Source organism: Pseudomyrmex gracilis, unplaced genomic scaffold (assembly GCF_002006095.1).
Source record: "Pseudomyrmex gracilis isolate BER0280 unplaced genomic scaffold, ASM200609v1 scaffold_16, whole genome shotgun sequence".
Taxonomy (NCBI): domain Eukaryota; kingdom Metazoa; phylum Arthropoda; class Insecta; order Hymenoptera; family Formicidae; genus Pseudomyrmex; species Pseudomyrmex gracilis.
Window position 1 is genome coordinate 144,944 of NW_018020600.1, and position 25,744 is coordinate 170,687.

General features: G+C 39.7%; 1 protein-coding gene across 1 annotated transcript in view; it reads right to left on the reverse strand.

Annotated features, from left to right (window-relative positions):
- Positions 1 to 24,620, reverse strand: part of LOC109864016 (dynein heavy chain 2, axonemal) — a 38,939-nt gene extending 14,319 nt beyond the window's left edge. The window contains 33 exon segments of the mRNA XM_020444793.1: positions 122 to 413; positions 781 to 951; positions 1,249 to 1,386; positions 1,682 to 1,970; positions 2,322 to 2,546; positions 4,742 to 4,904; positions 5,370 to 5,545; positions 6,442 to 6,613; positions 7,247 to 7,361; positions 7,451 to 7,671; positions 8,247 to 8,497; positions 8,585 to 8,736; positions 8,858 to 9,086; positions 9,933 to 10,126; positions 10,218 to 10,351; positions 11,049 to 11,163; positions 11,279 to 11,397; positions 11,700 to 11,827; positions 12,316 to 12,567; positions 12,652 to 12,748; positions 12,880 to 13,075; positions 13,300 to 13,470; positions 14,239 to 14,332; positions 14,435 to 14,580; positions 15,818 to 15,960; positions 16,161 to 16,680; positions 16,897 to 17,239; positions 17,373 to 17,509; positions 18,720 to 19,177; positions 19,468 to 19,737; positions 21,790 to 22,132; positions 22,279 to 22,334; positions 24,429 to 24,620. Coding sequence (XP_020300382.1) covers positions 122 to 413; positions 781 to 951; positions 1,249 to 1,386; positions 1,682 to 1,970; positions 2,322 to 2,546; positions 4,742 to 4,904; positions 5,370 to 5,545; positions 6,442 to 6,613; positions 7,247 to 7,361; positions 7,451 to 7,671; positions 8,247 to 8,497; positions 8,585 to 8,736; positions 8,858 to 9,086; positions 9,933 to 10,126; positions 10,218 to 10,351; positions 11,049 to 11,163; positions 11,279 to 11,397; positions 11,700 to 11,827; positions 12,316 to 12,567; positions 12,652 to 12,748; positions 12,880 to 13,075; positions 13,300 to 13,470; positions 14,239 to 14,332; positions 14,435 to 14,580; positions 15,818 to 15,960; positions 16,161 to 16,680; positions 16,897 to 17,239; positions 17,373 to 17,509; positions 18,720 to 19,177; positions 19,468 to 19,737; positions 21,790 to 22,132; positions 22,279 to 22,334; positions 24,429 to 24,525 — 6,607 coding nt within the window. The 5' untranslated portion in view covers positions 24,526 to 24,620.
- Positions 24,621 to 25,744: the final 1,124 nt, after the last annotated feature.

A 25,744-nucleotide genomic window follows, 5' to 3' on the forward strand; every position in this document is an offset into this window, starting at 1 on the left:
TGGATTTTAAACCGGTTTGATAGAGTGATCTTGTTGTTAGAGATGATTTCGATATTTCTAACGCGCGACAACACACTTATTACGCTACATGTATTATATTGCAATCAATCAAACGTTTTACCGGAACAAGTTTTCCGCATGATGGACGATATCACCCCGTCGAGCCATTCCCCGGTAGAAAGATTGTACTCGCCGTAGAGTTCACCAAGACTCAGTGCCTTAGGATTAATGGGATGTACGTGAACGGCGTTAAAGCCCGGCTTTCCATCGCTCTTCATTGTCGTCATCGTGTTCTGCAAAATCTTCCACGTCGCGGATTTCGCTGTATTCGACGCGCCGACGATCATCGTTGAGTGACGCGAGCCCTTCGTCTCGTACAGCTCGATGACTTTCGTCACTATCATGGGGATTGGCTGCGCGCCATGATCTCAGATAATTTAAGCGATTAATTAATTCCCGAGGTGGCTTGGCAGCGCGATTTATCCGGCATGTCCGAACAATTTCTATAACTATTTCCGTTAACGCGCGCCGGAGATTAAATTCTAAGGAGAATGATGATCTCCCCTGGGGAAAGGGAAAACATCCCCGGAGAAGAGTTTAATATACACGAATTAATATTTAGAAGCTCGCGCGCGTGTTGGATCGGCACAAATAATTTCCTGACGAACCGTTGAGGCAATGAGAGATAAGGTGCGATCGTAAAAAACGTAAACGTTGAGGCACTTCCTCGCAAGCGGAATTGCGTTGTTAGAGTTATATCCTTTTCTAGTAGTAGTTTACCTGCAGCTTTAACTTGATTGCTTCGGTAGTTATATGACTGATAATTTCCTCGTAATCCACGGTCGGTATGTCTACTTTGGGGAAAAGATCGGTGATAATACCGAGAAATAGCAGCAGATCATCCGAAATGAGCTTGGCAATGTTCATATTTCTCATGGCGAGAATAATTATCTATAGACAACATATGATTTGTGCGTTTCATGTGCAGCAAGCTTACGGAATAATAGAAGGCAAAATAGGATAAGCGTGAGGACAAATGTTTTATGGATTTCTTTGACGTATACAGAAAAGAGAGATATTTCAGGTATAAAAATTATTACGATATAAAACTTCCAAGTTATGTTATTGTCGCGAGTTTAATAATAAAATTGTTATCTCTTAGCTTAGGTGTTTAAAGTAATAAAAATTAAAACTTGTCTCACAAAGATTACATACATAGTATTGTATGTTAATATTATTAGTAGTCACCTCGTCGTCGGACAAATTGAGATGTTGCCTTCTCTTTTTTCCGGCATATCGAATCACCGTTACAATACCTCGCAAGCCGAAGTCATAATGATATTGCTTACTAAGCTGCTGCTGAGCGAGGAAGTATAAAGTAAAAATCTGCAAAAACGAAAACTGTACTCCGTATTTGTTGAATTTATAATAATTAAAATATATGAAAATCTTAAATAATATTAAATACTATTTTCAAAGTAAAATTTTCTGAAAGTGTTATATATATGTTGAAAATTAAAATTAAAAGGGGTAAATTATTTTTACATTTGATAATACATTATATATACATATACATGTACATATATATATATATTTATTTATTTAGCATTACTAGAATCAAAATAATTTATAACATTCATATTATGAATTAATTTAATTTATAAAAATTGTAATTGCGAACCTTTTTGGCTAATAAGCGTGTATTTTGAAATCCTTCGCCAAAAAGGGTGATTTCAGCGATCATGTTACTGTCCGGAACCATCATCGAGATTGGCCGGAACATGGACTTTAAATTGTCTGGAAGTTCGGTACGTCCGGCGTAACCAGGATTCATTGTGATGAAGATGCCGCAGGTGTGTACCAGAACTATATCCGTGCCGTCGAAAATGAATCTCGTAAGTCTCTGGGCAAGAGCAGTCAATATCGATAGTATCTGTTGCGCCACTACTGATAACACTTCGACATTAATCCTGCGATTAAGAAACGAGGTTCTCTTTACTCCGTACATCCGCTCACGTTTCCGCTTTTCTTTCATGTCTCGTAGAAAAATAAAAAGTCGTTGAAAAAAATTAACTATTATAGTTTCTTTCTCTGTCGAAGAATAAACAGACATATAGCAGAACAAATTCTTTTTTATCTTTTAGAAAATAATTATAAAAAAATATGCGAATAATAAAAAAATGATGGAATATAGGTAAGAAAAAAAATATACACGTATGTTTTTTTCATAAACTTTTATTTTTGCAAAAATCGATTTTTTGAATAAAATTTGCATCGCATTTCTATGCAAGCAGCAGCTTTTGGTTTACAACGAGTTTTACCGATTGAATTCGTCGAAGCATCCCCAGGCGCCGGACTGCGCCAGTCCAGAAAATAATTTGCCCATACTTTTGTAGTCCAATCCTTCCGAGCAATTTTGCACGATTACGTTGAAGCCGAGCGCTTTTCCTAAGTCTTTGACCGTTTCAGTTTTTCCGGTACCCGCGGGTCCTTTCGGGCTTCCGCCACGGTATAAATGTAGAGCGGTTGTTAACGTGATATAACATCTGTACAGAGATAAACGCGCAGAGGAGTTATTTCATTATTTAATATGCAATATGAAATACGTGACACATGTGAAAATAGAAAATTAACAGAAAAGCGGAGTTGAAGCTTTTGGTGTGGTCGCGATTATACAAAACAACTCACATACATTTATTTTATAAATGACACATTTTACATGTACATTTTAAAAGCTGAAGTAATAGCGCGCGCACATCGTGTTTCATTGACGTAACTACACAGAAACTACATGTATTGTCGCTTACACGTGCGACAAAGGTCTTCGTGCAATTTGCGCACGGCATATTGGCGAAATATCTCGTCCATCAGGCCTATATTCCGGGGCTCATGACGCACCAGCTGCAATCTGGCATTCGATTCGAGGAAGCACGTCAGCGTGTATATACGTACGCGGTGCGGACTCGCGATTTAATGCATCTATTCGAGGAGACACAGAAGGGGTATAGGTTCATCCACCCTCTGCGAAGCGCGGCGGGTGTGCGGAGACGGGTGTGTGCGGGAAGATTGAGATTCCTGCAGGCTCGGATGTCGAGGAAAGTGGGACGCGAGCGTTGTCTTCTTTCCGCAAGACAAATTCACGGGAGCGGACAAATGTATCGAGATGGCGATCGCCGTCTATAAATTAGAAAGCGACCCCGAGAGGGCGGCAGCCTTTTATCGCGATTAAATCGATACTACGTTAAGTAGCGACGCGAATACCGTTTGTTTCTCTCTGTCGCGCGCGCGCACGCTGCCGGCGCTCTACGTTTAGCCTTTGATGTCGCACAACGCGTGCTCACAATCCCCTTTCGAAATCGCTCTTGAGATTGCGGCGCGCATTGTCATCATCGCTTGTGACGTCGCAATTGTAATGCGTTTACGTGTGTATAGTCGTGATATTGCACGCAAAATTGCATCGGATATACGCGCGAGACCTACAGTATTTCGATATTACGGTAAACATTATGAGTTTGAGAGAACATCGAAGAATCTCTGCTTTACATGAGAATGACAAACAGCTGTAAAAATAGGTTTCTTCCACACATAATTAACTTACGTAACTTTAACGGTACAATATATGTTTTGTAACCAAACTGCACTACTCAATTTAATTAATTAATTACGTTTCCTATTGTAAAAACTTTTAACTGATCTTATTAAAAAATTTACGTGCAATTTTCTCGTGCGACGATTTTTTAACGTCTATATTTTATCAGTTGTTTACTAAGGAATAACTCCAAACTTCTATTCTCTCTTGCATTTTACATAATCTAATTACCTTCCCTTTCCTCATAATCTCAACTTGGTTGCGTCAAATTTAAGCATGCGAAAGTTCTCTCTCCTCGCGGTAAAAGGAGGACCTCGACGGAACTTGTCGGAACTAACAAAAGTGATCATCGTCGGCGATTCTCGCTTCACCGGCATGTGACATTGTTCCCTAAGACGTAACTAGTTGTATGAAGTATGATATGAGAGTCGAGGTATCGCGAGTTTGAGACCTCCTAGCCGTAATCATGTAACGTGAGCTATTTGATGCGATCAGTATCGCCAGGAAGTTCCCTCATTAAATACAACACGGCGCACTTAAAACTTTAGCTGATCGTACGTACGTACATGTGAAGAGAAGGTCGGGGCAAGCGTCAAGCAATCGCCGTTCGTAATCGTCGCCCGCTGACCTAACCAGGTTGTATTACACTCGCCGATGTGATGTCGAACAGTAAGCATGGCCCGCGCGCCGTCGTGTTCGCTTCGCGCGTGACAGACGAAATTACGGCTGGCCACGATCTGGTGCCAACTACGTGACTAACTACAGCTCGCGAGCGATAACCGCTGAGAAACTTCTGTTTCAACATCGCGCGCGCTGACCAGCCACATACAGAACACACGCCGCACTAAATACGTCGTAACGCAACGTCACAAAGTAATTTTGCAAATGGTTCCGCAATCGAGTGCGTACACATATGCCATTGTTCGCGAATTTCACTGTGCAAATTCACTTAAACGATCTTAATTTTATCCGGCACTTTCCACGACATAAAGATCCCCCGGCGGAATATAATACGCGTCCCCGATTAAATCGTTGCGGGGGAGTTTGTTGAAACGAGAGAGAAATAAAAGGGAAATAATTAAAATACCTATGCTGAAACTATTCAACATCTCTCTCTTTGTAATTAAGTGAAATGTCTGAAGAGAAACATACCGATCCGTTAGCGGAGTTATTACCAGTCTTCCGGTGTTGCCCAGGTACTCGTGGCCGTACACGAAGCGAGTATTCGTCTGCCGGACAACACAATCGTCGACGTCCGTTTCCCAGTAAAATCTTAATTGCGAAAGCCACTCGAAAGCGGACACGTCTTTGCAGTCTGAAAAATTTGAAAAGTGGATTGAAAAAGTACATTTTTTTAAACCTAAAAATTACATAAGAAATTATACACGACGCACACAGATTTATTACATAAAACTTTTCTAAGTGGTTACAGGTGTTTTAGCCGATTTATATATATTTTTTGGAAAATAAACTTCCGCCTTTCCGTCGCGTGCATGTGTATATTTTTTTGGAACGTTCTTTTCGGGATGTCACCGATATACAAATTTACGAGAGACCGCGTTTTCTCACTATATAGCGTATATGGCTGACGATATAACACCGGGACGTGATGCGAGTGCTTTGCATGGATCCGTATAAAGTTTGTAATTTGTCGGTTACGTGTCCAATGTATTTTTGAGAAAATAGATGCGTGGCGAAACGAGTGCATCGAATGAAGATGGAAAAATGATTATAAAAGTGAGAGACGTGCGGAGACGTATGCAAATCGAATTTGACTCACTCGTCCTGTACATCTTCTCGATCACATCTCTCGCGTGTATCTCGATGATGACGATGGCCTTGAACTTTAATCGATCTAGCTTACTCAGACTGCTCCGTATAGCTTCCGAGTATTTGTCCAACGCCTGATTCTGCTTCTTCCTTAGCTTTCTCAACGGCTTCTTCGAGTTCGCCATCCTTGAATACGAGGGCAAATCAAACAGAACTAATTGGATCGTGAAATACGTAGCTAACATACCGTTTCGTAGCTACACCACAATTCATCTACTCGTTTCTCTTGAGTTGTTACAGGAGAAATGTTATCTTTTTAACGTTATTTTTACATCTTCCAAAAATATTGGTAGATTGTGCGAATGTTAATGCGAATGTTTGACAGCTTTTTGCGGATTACTAATGTAATATTTCTCGGTAAAAATGTGTTTTTAGTGATATGTTATTTTTCACCCTAAAGGTTATTCTCGTCTCTGTTTTCTCGACCACGCGTCTTTGACATTTCTATCTTGCACAATTTGTTTTTTTTTTTTTTTTTTTTTTTTTTTTTGACGTATCCGCACAAAAAGTATGTCGGACCTCGCGTAACACGAGCGTTACCAAGAGAGTCCCGGGTTATACGGGATTTTATTCGGTAGGGATATGCCCGGGCTGTGGGAGGTGTGGGTTAAATTATTCGCGGTACGGCTAGTATATGCAAATGAAGGGTGGGAGGGTGTTGCCTGAGGTGTCGTCGCCGGATCGCACGACGACGAGACGTAGAATATGCAAAATTTCTCTTATTAGAGTTGCCGTGTTTCCTGTCTCCCTCGGTCATCCTTCCACCCTGTGGGAGGAGGGAACCTTTTCTCGCTCCCGTGCGTCGCGCTATTTCGCCGTTCTCCCTCTGACCACCTCGGTGTCCATCGAAACCTCATCCACCCTCGCGCTCATCCCGTTTTCATCCCTCGCGCGGAAACCACCCGCCGTGGTCTCTCATGTCTTCGAACGATATTCCGAGGTTTCAAGCCTCGAGTCAACGCCGACAATCCATAACTAACAGAGCCAAATTTCTCGTGGTCAAACTCGCGGTTGATACTCACTTGCAGTGCTGCAAGGCCCGCGTGCAGTCGCTCGTCCATTGAATTTGAGTGGACGTAATGTCCGGCTGGCCCGGCCACTCTTTCACCCACCTGTCGCGTTTTGTGAGCATTTTTCGCAGCGCTGTCCGACACTGCCTCAACACTTCGCGCAAGGTCGCCCTCATCGCGGTCTCTGCAATTGCCACAATCTCGGCTCGCACTTTATTCACGCTCGCTTCTCACGCACCCACGCTATTTCGAGTTCGCGCACAGTTTTTATCTCTCGCAAACAGAAATCGAAGTTGCACGCGCGCGCGGCCAGTGGCGCGGCCGCGTAATTCACAGTGACCGACGGTCACGTCGGGATTGAGCATAAATTATGGCCACTTTTCTGCCCCTCCGGCTTTTATTTACGTGCCGTCGGAATGTACATCGCATGTAAACGCCACTCCGCGTGTCGTGCCAGTGCCGCGCACGTCACAAAATATTGTAAATATTTGATGAGCCAGGGTTCACACGTCGCATCGGGACCCTTCTTCGCGACGCGACGTGCACGCGAAAGGCGTTTGTCGCCGCTATATTTCAAAACGCGGCGGAACCCGCCTCTTTCGATTTTTACAAAAAACAATTTATGATCTTCGATAAATTCACGCGTATATATTTCTTCGCACTCTCGTATACGTAAGCTCGCACGAGTGCGGATCTTGAAGATAACAGGAAATAGGATTTACGAGAATGAAATCTAAAGATTCTCAGAGTACGCACGTGTGTCGAGCACATGAAGAATATCGAATTGTTTGAAATTATATATTACACACACACTCACCGACATCGCGCAGCCAATGTTCGACTTGACCCTCCAAGATAACTGGCTCTGTGAACTCGACGTACTCTTCGTCGATGGAGTGCATGCCGTCGGCCAAATATTTGCCGGTAATCGACTTATGGCGGAAAAATGCGACGTTAAGACTCCCGCGAGAATACGATTATGCAGAGAAAGCTGAAGCGCGGCGGAAAAGACGACGAGTACCTTGCTGAGCTTCAACGACTTGATGCTTGCGAAGAGCTTTCTGATGTGCACTTGCACGAGATCCGGTCGCCTGGAATGAGCCAGGATCTCCAACAGATCATCGTTTGAGACGAAGTACAGCCTGGGAAATATGCGCCTCTTGGTCTCCAGGTATTGTTCGAGCGCCTGCTGCAACGCCTCCAACTTGTCATTGAGTTTGTTCAGGACTTCCAGCAAGCCAGCTAACAGGACCGCCCGTGGTGGAGATGGAAGTGCGGGAGAGAAAAAATGCAAATGCTCTCAATGGAATAGATTTACATTATTTTACAGTACGCGTACGCGTCGGCTCGTCGCCCGATCTTTTATCTTCTCTTTTTTCCACCGTTTTTCTGTTTTTCTTTCTTTTTACGTTTTTTTTCGCGCCGGAAACCGACAGGCGGTTTGTACGTATCCATTTACATTAATACTCCGGGCTCTGGCTTAAATAATTTTAATCCTAAAGTTTAACGCTCTACACAGAGCGATCGCGTGCAATAAATGCGGAAAGATCTAGTTTTAGTTATTCTTTTTTTAGTAGATAATTATATTTTGCAAACACACTTATTGAGTGCATTTTATTTTCAAAGAAATGTCGTATAATTTATAGCTCGACAAATGCAAGGAGAAAAAATTATCGTTTTACTGTAAGGTTTTACTTTTTCGAACTTTAATTACTACAAATCGTTGTATTTAAATTTTAAACATTTTCTGTGTACATATTTATCACGAATAATATAAACTATGATATAATAAACATATTTTCTTTAGTAATACTTACACGGAGTATGAGTGGCTTGCAATACCAATCCCAGAGAAGCCATCCTTGACGTAAGCTCGGCCAGCTCCGCCGTAATCCTGTCATAATCGTCCGTCTCCTTCGGGAGTTGTTTTCTGATGTCTTCTGTGGTAAATATATTGTCCAGATACATGTACTCCTTCTGCACAAGCAACAATATTTCCAAAACTTCGCCAACTGTAGACAAAGCGCGCTCCCAGTAGTCGACTTCCTGGGCGAACGGTTCAACGAACCTGGAGATGAGAAGAGCAGTATAGTCTACTTAACTCAGTATCGTTAGAAGTGTAAACGCGAAAATTAGTTTAGCGAACGCAATGCACCTTGTCGCTTTCATGGATGAAAGCTGCACCTGATGATCCTCCAAAGTTTCAATGATGCTGTCCACAGCTTTCAATCTAAATATGCCTTTATCTTTGTACGGAATCATCGCGAGTGGCATCGCTTCCCAAGTCTCTTTAATACGTTGGAGTCCCTGAATCATGCGACGTTTTAAGTTGATGTTATTTCATACAAGATAGATACTTGCTATTAATAATGTTAAAACTTTAGTTTGTCACGTCGTTCGCACACATTGCCATTATTAATTAACTTACAACTTCAATCCCGAGCTCCATTGTGGCTGCGTAAGAGATCTCGCTGATCTGCTCCGTGAAATTTTGCATTTGCATTTTGGCAATTGCATCCAGAGTGAACTCCTCTGATGTCTCATCGAAGTCTTGATCGATCACGATTTTCACCTGCTTCCAATGTCTCGGTCTCATTGCCAGATTTTTTAGTTCTGTTGTCAGCGGTAATGTTCGTCGAAACTTATCAATTCTCGATCTGCAGCGAAGAAATTGATTATCAAAGCATCGCTTATATATATATATATGTATATATATATGTGTGTATGTGTATATTGTTATAAATATAGTTCTATATGCGCGTGTGTTTTTTAATTTTCGATGCAAAAAAAAATTAAATGAATTATAGCTACAACAAAAAATTGCCGCAGCCATTTACAAACAACGTGTACTTGCTTAGTTTTGGAAAATATCGCCGAAAGAAATAACACACAAGTATGCTCGCAGTACTTTTCATAAGCCACGTGCTTTAACGGTACAAAAGTTAATAAGCATCGGTGTGTAACATGTGGAATTAAACTTATTCAGTTCTTGGCATTAGTTCTTGAGCGGAACAATGCGGTTCTGAGCACACCGCCGTTTTACACACGAAAAGACAGGGAAGATAAAAATGCGTGATTATTTCCATTGCTCGAATTGTGCATTCGTATGTGTATTTCCGAAATTGACGATTTTTTTTCAATTTTTTTTTGCAGTCTATACCGCGAAAAAACCTGATAGCAGAAAGGTTAATCTACTCGATCAATTTTTGTTGCAACCACCGTTTCAATCATCAACAATTACCGTCGATTACATCGCTGCGCGCAATCTCTCTCATCTCGTTGTCATTTTTTGAAAAATGGCCATCGTATCACCGAGCGCAATTAATAGGTTTGTAAACCTCGACCGGTTTCTAGTTTTTTCGCGCAACAATTAATTGACACTCCGCTAAAGGATTACGAGATACTTTGGATTTTCGTTGAAAAATGTTCGGGAGAACATCGGTAACGCGGCGGTGCATTTGCCGCACGACCTGAAATTGGATTACAAGTGAGGGCTGCAGCACCTGGTATTCTCGACGATCTCCCAATTCTTTTCTTTGAGCTCCCTGCAGAGTTTCGTGAGTTTCCGCAGGAGGAGATTAGCGGTTACGTCCATCTCTTCGATTTCTATCGTCCAGAAATTTCTAGTTTTATAGCGCTCCCAGGCGTCGTTCCATTCGCCCGTCAATTGCCACACCAATTCGATCACGGCTACATCCTTCGCGGATGGAAAAGTGTCGGACAAGTCGAATAAGCACGCGCGAATCGCACAGAGAGATGAGAGAGGAGAATGCGCAAGACATTTTTACTTTTTCAAGCTGTGCAAGTTGCAACAAGGCCGGGTAACTTATGCCGAAATTTGTCAGCTGCGATCTCAACATCCTCTCTCTGTCCCGAAGAGTGTAAATCTCTGTCCAAAAGACGGCCAGCCACTTTAAAGCGTCTGCAATGATAAGGCAACATTAAGAGTACGACGTTAATTACACCGCGTGTGTATAAACTAAACGCTTTGTTGAATAATTTTTGATTAAAATCAATCTTTTTGTTTTGCAATCGAGTTGCCGCATTTGTTATTTTTTCACGCTTGCGCTCTCAACATACACGAGTTTTTCCATAACAGTTACTCGTTTACACAGATTACAGTTTACATGAGAGAAAAAGTGGAACTATCGACAAACGCATTTAAAACAAGTGAACACACACTATGCGCAATCGTGCTATGAATAAATAGCATTTGTAACTTGTGTATAGCAACAAACAAATATATATTGTTGAGATTTCTGTTTTTTAATTCTTTCACGCAAATTTAATAATACAAACATTTAATTTATTAATTAAACCAAATAAATCTTTCAATAATAAAATACTGTTTGTGCATTATTCATCTTCCGTGTTTTATGTTTTAAATCTTTTTTTTTGCATTTTTCAGCTAAAACAGTAGAAATCGCCGATTTATTCTATAAATTGTTACGCGCATCACATTACAGATTGCGAGCTATGGATTAACGCGCAAAATGTACGTAGCGTCTCGAGAGAAATGCTCGAAAAGATACGGTAAGTGATTTATGCAACGACTCAAAGCTATTTCACACAACAAGTGCGGATTTATACGTCTGATGAGTGCGTGTAAACCAATGTACCATTTGAATTCCAGTCGGACGTGAAGGGTCCGGTGTCGTTAAATCTGCTCACCAAAAAGGATACATCCTGCTCATATTTTGATGCGTCAGTTAGTACGATCTGCTTAAATTCGTCCTGCAATTACACGGACAATATTAATGGTTGTAAAGGAGAAGTGTAAATACAAATATTTATGCATGGAAAATATCCGAGATCGCATAACGCTGGTTCTTTTCTTAAACGCGAGCACCTTCTTTTCGTGCAATGTGACTTGACATGAGGCAAGTAATTCCAAATAAGCCGCCCAAGAACGGTCGATGTCTTTTAATTTTCTCCTGAATTCGAAAGTCATTGGTACCTCGTGCTTTCCTGAAATTAAGCATCCCTTCAAAAAAAGAATATTACGTACGTGCACACATAATTTATTCAAAGAATGACAATTGATAAATCGACTTATAATAACGCAGTGCAATTTCTGTAAACTTGAATTTAATGTTCTTGTCTTTCTCTCGTCGAAACATGTAAATGAAAAAAAAAAAAAAAGAAAATTTGTGTAGAGAGAGCGTAGTGCAGTTTCGTGAGTAATGCACATTGGATTTTAGAGTAAATTCCGTCGATTTTATGGCGCATCGACCTTCTTATTTAGTGCTAGGAAACATTTAGAGGTTTACCCAAAGTTTGGTACTGCTCTTGGATCTTGGGAAACTCTTCCTCCTCTTTCGGAATCTCGGCGGTGAGCCTCTCGAACAATTGCAGCGCGGATTGCATGCTGATGAGATCCGTCGGTTCCTTCGTTATTCTGAAAACGAATGAATTCACGTACGATTCAGTTCGAAATTCAAAAAGGCTCCGCGACAGGATTTATGGGAGTAACGCCTCGGGAGCAACGCCTCTCCAATGTTCCGCTCGACTTGAGAAAATTTACATTAATAGTATCGATCGGGAAACTGAAAACGAGTATAACTGAGATTCAATTATGCTATAGAGCGGAATAGATGATGATCACGCGGGAATTTACGCAAGAAAAATTCTGGAATAGTAAAAGTTCCAAACATAAAAAAAAAGATATCTGCGGAAAAACTTACGAGATTAATTGTTTCGAATTAAAGGATGAGACGTGTGCAAAAAATTATTATTGTTTCCTTTGAAACTCATTTTTTTGTAAAATAAATAATGGAAAAAATATATGTGATATAAAATTGTTTTCAAGATCGTCATTTACATAAAATTTTTTTCTTAACCGCAATATTCTTTTAGTTTTGAATAACAACCAAGCGAACAACTAACTCTGTAGAATTTTCAGCGATGTAGTGATAAACGTGGTCAACCATTGCATTGGTTATGCGTAACAAAAGTGTGGTGAATTTCTGTTGCCAGATTGAACAATGTTCGATGATGGTGGCTTTCAATCCATCAGAATTTATATCGAGGAAATGCACTGTCGTCATTGCTTCCTGCAGCTGGACGCTATTTATCACATTGAGATATCTCGTTATATCTGCGTCGAAAGATGCCGCTGTTGGTTTCAATTTTTCATATCTGGGTTATAAAATACATATGGTATAACATTATATTATATAAAAATAAACAAAAATATATGTAAAATATTTTTTTTTGCATTACCTGTGCATATACAAATCTTTGTTCACTTCCCATATGTCTTTGTAAGATTCCCACGTTTTAATATAATTTTGCACCTGAGCGAAGCAATAATTTACTTCTGCAAATTGATAAATTAATATCAAATGTCAGCCTGATATATAAGTAATAACTTTTCAATAAAAACTGTAAAAGATTTAGTGTGACAAATGACAAAAATTATTGAAAAGCAAAGCGTGGAGAAGGATCTACCTTCGTTGAGTTTTTGTTGAAGTTGAATCAGTTCATTGTCCTCTTTGAATATTCTCAAAAAGGGAAGAACAGCTTTATCTTGATGCATTTTAAACTTTCTAATTAATCGTGGCACGTCTATCAAAGGTTCCAATAAAATATTCAAGATATTTGCTATCATTTTAGCTATTTTCAAGAGACTTGGCGCAAAGTTTATCTAAAGAAATAAATAAATTACTTAGAGTTTATAATTTCTTGTTTTATAGACTTCTAGTGATTACTTAAATTAATTATGTTATTGCTAGAAAGTATGTTACATAAAATAAATTACAAGCGAATGAAATTATTGTTATCAATCTACACACAAGAATGTTATAGGTAAATAATGCACGTGATAGACTTGCGCGTGGTATGTTGTACATGTTGTGCATAGTTACGGACTTTGTTATCGATAATATCCGCTTGCACTAATAGAAGAGGCGAAGGTCCTGTCGTGCCGCTACCATGAAGAGCTTCGAACATGATGGTTAAAGAACTTTTCAGACACAATCTGATGGCTTTCTCGATTACTTTGTCAATCTTTATTAAATAATCTTTCCATTCTGCTCGGCTCTTGAAATAAAAGAGAGAGAAAGAAAAAGAATGAAACCATTATATATATATAACAATGTTCTAAGTATTATAATTTACACATTTTTATTATAATTTTATATTGAATATTATAAATATTTTATGCAAAAATATTATTTAAAAAAATTAATCTTTGATGTAAACTTTGTATTATTATTACAATTTATTCGCGATTCAGATAAAATTAATATATATTATATAATTGATAGTTTATTATTAATATCATAATTTATAAAATTCATATTTTCTGTTATTAATAAATTTTGTAGACAATAGTAATTTAAATGTTACACGCATTGGCGACTTTTAAAATTAAGCAAGGAGGCACGTGCTAGTAGTAGAAGTCACGTTACGGCGCGACATATCGTAACACGAATCTGCTGTAAGTACGCTCCTTACTTCTCTAACTTTAGTTACACGAGAATTGCTTTATGTAGCCTGCGGGTGCGCAACATACACGTTTTGCACCGTGAATATTCTTTCGTCAAACTTATTTAGTCATTTTCGCATTTGGACTTCGCAAAAACCTTCTGACATAACTTATCAGAAATTTGCCGCAAGCTAGCGAACTGTTTTGCGGTGCTTTCTTTGAGGCATAGAAAATAATTAAAAAGAAATAAATAAATAATATATAAGATCTTATTAAAAATAATTTAATAAAAGATTTGATTGTAATATGTCGACTATATTTTAAAAAGTTCAACGTGGCAATAAACATAAGTAAGATTCTCTGTGTTAAGCAAGTTATACCTCTTCAATCACGTGCTGGAAACCGCTGTAGATCTCTATGACGTGGAAAACTATAATGTCAAGTTTTTTATTCATAATCTCAAATGCTTCGTTTCTAAAAAGCAAAAAAGTCCGATCAATGCACTCTTGCTCAACCTCAAGGTTTAGTCACGCGTTCGAATTCATCGCAGAATATAATGCGACAAGGAAATCTCACCTCACGTGCAAAAGTTCCTGCACCAATTCGGGTAGCGTGTACGTGTGATTAACTCTTATCTTGATCATGGAAATGTCGCAGATGTTCTCGGAGATTCTTATGATCTTGGAGTTCGACCTTTTGTAAGTGTCGATAAATTCCTGAAACTAAGGAGACAACTTTGTAATTTTATTTAGTTTACTTTGCTAACTTGACAATCTGAGACGAAAACAAAAAGTGGAACTAGTAACTTCTTCAAAGGAGATAAAAATAACGCGACGGATGTTTAACTCGAATCAAGCTCGATGTCTCTCTAAACGTATTCACCGCGTATCATAATCATTCCGTTTCTGCATTATATATATGTAACAAAGAGTAAGGGGAAAGACGCTCGCAAAATCAACAAACGATATAAATAAAAAGGTCAGAATTGAACAAAATAAGATTGGTGAATATATTCAAATAAATAAGATTACATTTAAAAGTGACACAAAACGTTTCGTCTCTAACAAGAGATGTAAATTAAGTCCTGGAAGAGCACACACATATAAAAGAAAAAAGCAACCAACAATAATATCGCAAGACTTACAAGTTATTGATGTTCTGAGTCAACTGATGTAGGAAGAACAGAGGCAGTTATTTATATGTTTATCCCTACCGAAGAAAACTTATAGAGAGGGATAAACTGTTGTAGTCGAATTCAAAGTTTTATCTTGCTCATTAGTTCGAAATATGAGCTATCTAACATTTCTAGATCATTAATCAAATTAAGACCGTGAGGCTGCATCTTAATGTAAAGGATTAAAAGGTTGACATTATTGGTGTTTGTGTCTTTTTTCTCTTATATGTGTGTGCTCTTCCAGGACTTAATTTACATCTCTTTTATCTCTCATGAACAATCAACACGTCTGATTATGTAACGTATGACAATTTTTTTACTAATGGAACGCACACCTTGTGAGAGAAGAAGATAAATATATAAAAACGTACTTTATTGTTTGTAACTTTTTTATTTTTTTTGTTTGCGTATTTAATGTATTAATATTTATTAACGTGTACGACTGAAGAGGTCTCAAGTTAGAAACGAAACGTTTCGTGTTACTTTTAAATGTAATTTTATTTATTTGAATATATTCACCAACTTTTTATTTTGCTCGATTCTGACCTTTTATTTATATTGTTTGTTATATATACGTAATTAATTGTTCAAACGCAGGTAGACAGCGAGTGGGCTTCTCACGAGCGGTTGAAAATTGAATTTTCCCGTGAGACGCCGGCTTGTATATACTACATGAATTTATACGGACTTTGCACATGAGAGAGCGCGAGTAAGAGAGAGAGAGAGAGAGAAAGAGAGAGAGAGAGAGAGAGAGAGAGAGAGAGAGAGAGAGAGAGAGAGCATACATTGGCCGTTTCGTTGAAACAATTCTCGATGTACGAGTCCACGTAATCCATGTTCCACGTCAGCTTGGTTAAGCCGGGATTGATCTTTCGGTCGAGCAGCCGAATTAATTCGCGAAACAGTTCACGTTCCGTCGGCGACAATGCTGAAAAATACAAGTTTCACTACGTTGCAAGAATATTTCGAGGGAGAAAAGGCCGTTATGTGTGTGACGGCAAATACGAAAAATGCCACTTTTGTCGCGCTTTGAATCAAGTCGTTATTTTACTTAACCGGAGGTATTTTTTCGACGCAAGCTGAAAGAAGAGAAGCGCAAATAGCGATTAAAAAATAATGAGCCAAAACCTTCGATGATTTGATTGTATGTCCGCGTGACGGCAAGAACATTTTCATACGTAAAATGCAGCGTATCCCACTTGTCGTATATCAGTTGTATATGCACGGGAATGGTGAATCGCAGACCGATCCAATAGGAAGACTCGCGGCAGAGATTCAGGATATTAGGGTCGATATTGCACTCGAGCAGACCGGATTTGCTATCGCTACGGCGTATCAGGAAACGGTCGAGTCGCGCGCGCGGGTTTTCACCAACGTCGTACAGCCAATTCGCGTGGAGATCCTTCATGGAGTCCTCGATGGATCTGATCACGATGTCCTTTTGATGATAGATCTCCTCGCTCATGCCGCAGTACGGCATCCACGCGGCCTCTTCCAGCATCTTACGCGTCGATAGCAGCCGATCGCCCTTCAAACGTAGATTCAACGCTCTGCCAGCGTAATACGAAGTGATCGAGGGATATTCTTCTCTCCCGGTCAGAACCTCCTGCTTTGTCCGTTGAATATCGTCGGCGAAGATTTGCCACACCTGAAAATGAAACGATAAAAATTGCTTTCTGCAAACGTCATCTTCTTCTTGTAAACAATTTTTGAATATGTAGACAAAGAGATAATTTCTCATTAGAATCTTTCATAGATTTTACAGTCCTAAAATTTATAAATTTATTTTATAAAAGTTTTGAGAAAATTTTCTTTACTTTATTACGAGAAAAAATAAAAATTATGGCTATTAATTTCTCCTTACGCTGCTGGTCTTGCTTTCGAACACTGATTTTAGATTCTCGCGGTTCAGATAATTGTAGAAGCTTCGTAAATTTTCAATTCCCTCTTGAACGGTTTTAACGTTTATGAACACGGTGGTTATCAAGTTTTCGATCATTATCTCCAAGTCCCTCATTTCGACGTGAAATGTATTCATGTCGTCATTCCACGCGGGATCGCGAACAGCGAAGATCTTGTCGGAGTTTTCCTCGATTTTATCCAAAGCCTCGTACAAGAGTCTCTCGATCTTTTGGCACACTCTTTCGAACTCTTCGCCTTGCGTCCCGCCAAATTTGGGACACACAATTTCCATAGTTTCGTCTAGCCTATGTTGAACAATCGTAGCGTTACTTGATCACATTAATAATATCTCAATAGCTCAATCTTAGCTTCCGAGCTAAGCGTGTACAAAAATAGTCTACAATGTATTTTTTTTTTTCTATTGTGTATTATTTAAACCTGGCAAAATCAATCATCGCTTGACAAATCTCGATCATATTCTGACACCTGCCGATGAAAATGTCGATGTAACGAAATATACTCTCCGAATCTAGGTCCCAAGGGTGGCGCGTGAAATTGATGTGAGCGCTCGCGATCTGAGGATTATAAAACAAAATGTACCGAAAAGAGCTTTTTGGTTCGTCAAAGCCAAAGCTGAGCTAAAGCTATACATTAAATTGTTTGATAAAAAAATACTACTTGTATAATTGCTTAATATTTCTACTTGTATAATTTACTACTTGTATAATTGCTTAATATTCCTATATTGAAACTATCAGAATCGTTTTTGTTAAAAAGAATTTTTAGAATAAAGAAAACTGATTTATTGATTTTTTGTAAAAATTAAAAAAATAGTTGTAGATTTTTATCATTTAAAAAAATTATTTTTCAGGATAAAAAAACTCTGTCATGATTTAACGTGAAAGAATACGGAGAACTGAGGAACGACACACGATCCATAAAACAGTATGTAACAAGATTGCACAGATTTCTGCAGAAAAGTCCAAGAAGTCATGTCACCTATCCCTTCGGGCGCATGGCGTGCTAACCCCAAGCGTAACTCGAGAACAAGTAGTCGGGAGAACCGGCGCGTCACACCGTTTCCCAATTCCCACCTCTATTCTAGCTTATCTGCCCACGGGAAAAACGTAAGTCGGTGTTATATTGCGACTTCCACTTAAAGTGAAAGCCTTTTTTCACCTTGCTGTTTTGTAGTTTTAAGAAGCGTCGTAAGAATGGATTGTTCGTACACATTTTTAAGTTTATATTTTATTGGATGCTACAAAACGCAAGCGTTTATCATGTAAAATAGAAAATTATCTCTCACAATCTCGCTGTATTTCATCGGCTGCGGTCAAACAATGTGAATTATTATTCTTAATCGTAATTACTGCTGAAAACCAAAATCACTTTGAAACTTTCGCATTAACGGAGAAATTCATTCCCGCGTTGTCTAACAAGAGGTCTAAGTAGCTAAAGTAGCTGTGCACATATAATTTAATGGAAGTTTAATTCACCGGTCGTGAAAGGTGAATTTGTAGACAGCATAAAGCATCGCGTTTTATACGCTTCTGCATATACGATCGCAAAACCGGCTTTTGAATGTGCAAAAGTGTTTTTCAGAGAAATGTACTCTTATTTATTATTAAAATAAATTTGCGCAGTGTTTTTGAAAAAAACTTTGTGTATCTTATTCTTATAAATAATTCTCGCGTTATATTTGCACATATAGGATATATTTTCAACAATAAAAACAAAGAGAGACAACAATAATAAAGAGAGAAATAGTCATTAAAAATAATTTACTTGATAATACATGGTCTTGTAATTTTCGCACAACTCGATGCACTCCTTTAGAATTTTTATACTTTTTCTGGTCTTCCCTCGAAATACATCTGCCAAATCGACGAAGTCTTTGCACTTGACAATGATCTCGTTGCTGAGTGCGCTAAAGAGATTGCTCATTCTCTCGGAAGTATTATAGTAAGGAGAGTTCAGCCAGATCGTTCTGATGAGATGCATCATTTTTGGCAGATATTGAGCCAGGTTTGCGGGATTCGTGCAAGCTTTCAGCTCGTCGCTAGTGTCTTTCAGAATGCTCAGGTACTGAATGTTGGATTGCGCTTCGACTGTACCGTGCTCGATCTCGTTTTTAAGCATCACGAATTGACGAACGTAAGTGGACTGCGCAGTTAGTAATGTTTCAAGTATAAAATCCACTGTATTGTTCTGCAGTTGATACTCTAAACCAGAAAGATTGTCATCTGTGAAAAAAGAATGCATCTTTTGAAAATATTAAAATTCAAAGTAATTCATTTGCAAACAAAAATAAAATAAATAATAAGTAAACACGACTAAAAGCTTGGAAGTGATATTAAGTTCCTCGTTTTTTTATTTCGTAAGGATGTGTATAACATCGAAATCGAATTCCGCTAAAATGTCGCATTAGAAGGAACTTTTACTGTAAGAATTCTCGGAAACATATATTATCGAGGAAATTTCGTTGTCTCTCGCACCCCGTGTCATTTCCGTATCTATAGAAAGAATCTCTTACATCGATAAGTCCAGAAGTCATATTCATCGTCGAGAGAGAGTAACTCGCGCGAAGTCACCTGCTCCTGGTCGGACAGAGCTATTTTGATTTGAGTATTCCAGTAGGCTACTATGTTCTCCAGCCTCTTCACTAGCTCTTTATCGGTAACCGCCTCCTTCGCGGCGAACTCTCTGGTCTCCAGAGGTACATATATCACGGTTAAGCCCAGCATTTTGTACGTGAGGTCCGTTAAATTGCACAGGAAGGTGTCCAGTTTGGTGTGGAAGTCCGCTCTCACACATGTGTTTCGAGGCGCGCGATTAAGGAAAAGAAAACCCAACGAACGTGACATAACGTTCCAGCCTCGTTATCGCCCGGGTTCCCAATACTCGCCGTTTTTTATACCGCACAAGCTGCTCTCGACGTCTATCACATCGGATTGTTGCTTGCAACCCCGGCTATACATGTTCACTGATAGAGATTTATCGAACTGGATTGCGCTCACTGTGCGTATACATATATCGAAGTGATCGACTGCGTTGTCGTAGTAATTTATACAATCGTGCAATTGCAGTTCTTGACCAAAATAACAAAAACACGAAAGAAGTAAAATCGTGTTTTACAATTAAATCGCAGTGTGCTGAATTTTAATAATTTCTCGTAAACGCTTCCCGCAGTTTCGCGCTGTTGTATAAATCTAATATTAATTTGAATATTTTACAAAATTGCACATACAACATTCAAATCACAAGCAGCGCACATAAATTTACGACTTTTGCATAGGAAAGATAAAAGAAAAGCACGAAGCAACCGGATGTCCTGACACAAAAGCAACGTTTCGATCCCCTTAAAATCCGCTCAGGATCCATTAGAAATAATGAAGTGGCTCCCCGTCCGAAATGCAATGCAATCGTTTCTAACTCGACAGCGAAGTAATCCCCGTTCACGTACGTGGGCAAACATCGACGCTGGATTTACCAGCGGCGGTGAGTTGTGCAGTGCATTTAGCCGAAAATTATGGTAATAATAACTTCGTGCAATTCCCCGGCGTTCTCCTCTCAACCCCCTTTTCCTCCCTTCCTCTTCCTCCTTCACCCCTCTCAAACGTTCACGCTTGTCCCCGCGGACACCAGGGAGCGGAACTTTGTGTCGTGCGTTGCGGTAACGGGATTGCAGCGCTAAAGTTGGGAGGAAATTCAGTTGGTAATGTCATCACGTTAGATTGTTATGACCTTAAGCCGTAGCAACTATAGACGATTGCGATCATCGCCCTTGGCATTGCGTGAGACCGGTTTCACCAGGATGGGTGGGTCCTTCCTTCTCCTCTTTATCACAACGACGTCGATTGAAACTGCAGTAACTCATCGATCGCGCGTACCATATACGTACATACGAGATTATCATTCGCGTTGCTGATAATTCACACTTAAATTGCATTTGGATTGGACATTTTAAAAGACTAGATCGCGTAGCCGATCAATAGAAGACCATTGTCGTAACCATTAACACGAAGTTTGGATATAGATCAAAGCAGTAAAATTATTATAATCGAGATTGGACGGGCACATTAAACAACGGTTATGGCGCGCGTATGAAAAAGGCCGGAGAATGTACTAATCATCAGTATCAGCGAGATGAGAAAAAAACAGAACATACACAGCTGAAACTCACGCGACGAAATAGACTATGTCAGAGCATCCGAAAATCCAATTGCTTTGATTGGATTGAAATTGCTTTGCAAAAATCGATCATATATCAGTACAGCTATATATCGGATTGAATTACGAAATATCCGAGTGGGGGATAAAACGCGCGATGTCTCCCCTGGGCGTCCTTCGTCGGGATGAAGCTTTTTAAACGTACATTTAAATCCGCGAAAAACTTTAAATCACCGTCGACTGCAAAATCAACCGGTTGCGGGGCGGGATTTGAAAGTTAAACAGAATTTACATCACCGAGGCGCAGCGCGCAGTTTCAAATGGGTCACTCGCGAGAAGATCGCGAGGGTGTATCGTGTTCGGACCCAATTAAAGTTCCGTAACTCGCGATCTGTACACGTACATTATTTGTCGAAATGAAACAAAAAAGAAAAAAAAAGAAAAGAAATAGGAAAAGAAGCGAGGAAGCGAAAAAATGAGAAAACTTTGCGGATCCTTCTCGTTGGTCTATCGTTATAGTCGGCGGCTTCGTCCTGCAAATTCGCGCTGCTCGGTGTTTCACTTGACAAAACTTTGCGCGTTAGTTACGCGAATTAATTGGACAGTTTGACAGAAATGCAATAATAGAGACACGGAATTAGATAGAAAGAGACAGAGAAAGAGAGAGCAGGAGAGTGAAGGATACTGTCAGGCCAGGTCTCGATCGTGAAAAAGATCGGCGCGAGCACGTTCTGGATGACGCTCAGTATGTGGCTCTCCACCTTGTTGTTCACCGACCCGAAGAGAATGCGCTCGCGAAAGTTCTTCGGGTGGAGAATCTCGTCGGACTGTCTCACGAAGTAGGTTAGCTCGTGCACCGGCAACGTAGGAAATGAAAATTCTGTGGTTAGGATGCCGTTCACATGATAGATGCAGAGAAGCGGAACGCTCGGATCGACGAAGAATCTGTGAACATCCATGTCGCATTTCTGCGTCCAATCGCTATCCGTCAATCCGCTCAGAGTCGTCATTTCCTTGACGCACTTAATCTGAAAGAAAAACAGCAACATAAATAATATTCCAAATGTATAAATGTATTATTTAATGTCGAAATTTGTTTCAAGTTTGTCTCAAATAAATAACTATTGATATGTATGTATAAATAAAAAAAGAAAAACGTAAATTTGCTGTTTACCAATTCATTTAGCTCATCCGTTGTATATATCAGTTCCATCTGTTCATCTTCCTCATCTGTAACATTATTTATTACGCTTGATAATGATCGTAGATTGCAAACGATTGCGAAACAATGGTGAATTCTGAAAGCAAGATCTTATTTCCACACAAATTGTCCTGCCGCCGAAGAAACAGATCTTTTAGCTAATAAAATACATTGAAAAGAAAAAAACAAATTCCATAGGGCGGGTACTGGCCGTTCGTTAGTCGCCGATTGAAGCGACGAGATGGATTTTCTCTTAAATCCGCCAGCCGAGTTAAATAGAAGACATTCGTTTTAAGGGCCTCTCGTTCGTCCCGATATCATTCCTCGGGTCGTCTCGATCCCATCCTCGAGGTCATCGCCACCGCCCATTCGCCACCCGTGCCTTTGGCTGCGCGCTGGCAATCTAATAGGAACTATAAATCGCGAGTAGCTAGTAAATCGACGGAAGAGGAAACACGTCGCGTCGCGATCGAGACGCTACCGTAGGCCACGTTGGGGCGATTTATCCCGCTATGATGGCGGACATTATGCAGATACGGCCGACGTCTTCTTTCGCGACATGCATAGCGACTTATCAGTCTCACGTGTGTACTTTCTACGGAGATCGCCGATATTAGTAAAATTATTGCAATGCGATTCTCCCACGTGGCGAGAAATAGTCGTGAATAAATTCCATAAAAAAGATTTAAATCTTTTCCCAAGAGAAGTAAATCAGTTTACAATATATATATATATATATATGTTAGTTTAATAATAGAACAATTATTTATCTCACGGACGCATTGTTAAAAATCGTAATCGGGAGTTTTAAAGCGAATATATTTAAGAAAAAATAGTACAAATAATTTTTATACAAATACGCGACTTCTTTTGTTACTCGTAAATTAATGTAAAATCAGAGCGTCGCCATCCTCGATCAAGAGCAAAATCGCCGTCCTCGATCATCCACGCGACGTTAATTATTTGCGGATTACATATTCGCGCGGATCTCGCACTGTTCTCCTTCGTCTTTCCGAAGAAGAATAGGTTCCGGATAATAACATTAATTCGCGTCGGGTTGGATAGGTTGCATGTAGATTATCGGTTTATCTAGTTCACCTACTTTCGGACCGCGCGATTTACCTATAGGACGAGAACTCGCGTAGGGACGAATTAGCTTCATTTTCCAGCGAGCGGCGGACGCGAGCGATCGGAATCGAAGCGAGAGGGTAAATTGCCATAATCCCGCGGACAAATTAGGAACTGGGCAGCAGCGGAATCTGCGAATGACCGATTAATCGCTGCAAGTGGCTGGCTTACGCGCGCGATATATATCATTATTATTGAAATAGAGAATCGGTTTGTTAACACCGAGCACCCTCGACGCGCAATCGGCGTTCATCTATCTATCATATCTATTTCCATCTTTAAAGTTATCGTGGAATTTATGGTTACCGAATGTACCCGCGGGAGCATACAAAGCAGCCATTGTAATTGCAAATTGGACGCGCGGCCCATCGTCGAATTCGCGTTCAAATTCAAGCGCATCGTCGCGCTGTCGAGCGAACTTGCTTCAAATTAGCCGCATTATGGTCGACGTGGCTGTTGTTGTTATTGCTGCCTTGTTAATATTTGCAGAAGTATCGGGGAAAATTATGACTGCCGTAACAACTCGCGCAAACTGGAAAATGAATTAAATAAACCCGGCCTGTTTAATTAATCAACGTCACGCTGTAATGAAGCATTCAAAAATTTATCAGTCGCACGTATCAATCACAGGTATCGCATATAATGCTCACAAAATATACATATATGCGTTTGATATAAGTTTGAAAAAAAAAACAGAGATTGTAACAAAGAACGAATCTCAATAATTGTCACGAAAGATTGAACGTATTCAATTCTTTTCTGATTTTTCTATTGCGTGTATCTTTTGATGTGGATTATATCTTTGAAAAAATTACAGAGTGCCGCACGACGAACGTTGTACGAGACCAAGGTTGGAAAATGATAGGCCCGAAGGTGTCGAAAATAGAGAACAGACAGAGTGAAAGAAGAGAGTTGCCAAGAGAAAGAAGAGAAAAATCGGGAGTGTGGAAACGGTGCGAAGTAGGTGCGTTTAATATTTTTCTCGTAAATCTTACCGCGCCTTTCCTCTTCATCGCTGAACTCGGCGTCCAAGTACTCTCGGTGTGGATGCGGGGGCGGCTTATCTTTAACTTTATTTCTCCGTCTTTGCATTTTATTGACGGGGTGGCCTGCCGGCGTCGTCACCTACCTTTAACACGAACCTGTGCAGATGATTTATGCACCCGGTCCGACTGTTACGGCACCGAATCTTTCAGCCGTAGATATCCTGAAGTACCGCCGCGAAGTTGCCCGAGAGCAAGTGGAGTGGTCTCGGCAGTAGATCGGCTTTTGGACCGATCGTTTTTTGTCGAAGGAAGATTTTCAATATCTGGTGACAAAATTCGAACGAAACGGAAAGTTTTTCCCAAGCATTTTTTATTTTAAATTAAATTGTAATTTACATAAGAAAAAATAAAACTTAAATAATAATTTTATGATAATATAGAAAAATATATAAGAAATCAAGTATCTAAAAAGAATTTATCTTTTTGAAGAACTTATCTTCTTTTATATAATTTTAGTTTCAAATCATAATCATGATTTTGCGTATCTCAAACTGCTCAAGAGAGAGAGAGAAAGAGAGAGAGAGAGAGAGAGAGAGAGAGAGAGAGAGAGAAAATTCGACACAGATTGGCGAAATATCCTGATTTTAGTTGTGTGAGTTGTGTTCACTAGAACGTGAATCTGCGTGGCGCATAGGAACGTCCATCGCGGACATCCGGTTAGACCGAACAGACGAAAGGAGAAATTGCCTCGGTCGGTTATGGAGGGGCAGGTCGATGGAACGAGATTAAAAGAGGCGAAGCTACAAGATTAAAAGGCAAAGCGGGACCTACTCCGAATTGAACGGCGTCGGTTGGCTGCTCTCGCGGAGACATTTATATTCCCGGGAAATCGTTATTGACCGATCAGGGAACCTGGAATGGCGCTTTGTCGCGACTGTTTCTCCTTTTCTTTATTTCGCGCGCTTTTTCTTTTTAGAACAGAATGAGACAGCACGCGAACATTGACATCTGTCCTGTCAAGAGGTTTGTCACTATACGCGTCTTTCGCTGCAAATCAGGCAATTGAATTGTCAGCTGAGAGTGTGCAGATATTTCGTGGCATAGATCGACAGATGATATTTTTTCCTACTAGTAAACATAGCATTGTTTTAGGGCGAGTAGAGAAAAAATAAAAAAAGATATATAAATAAAAAAACATGATTATATGACGAAGTAAAGTCAGATGGTGTCAAACGGTGTACAAGGCAATAAAAGTTGTGATATTAGAAAAATCTAAAACATTTCACGTCGGATGTGGATGTTCTAACCAGAAATGAGAACGCAAG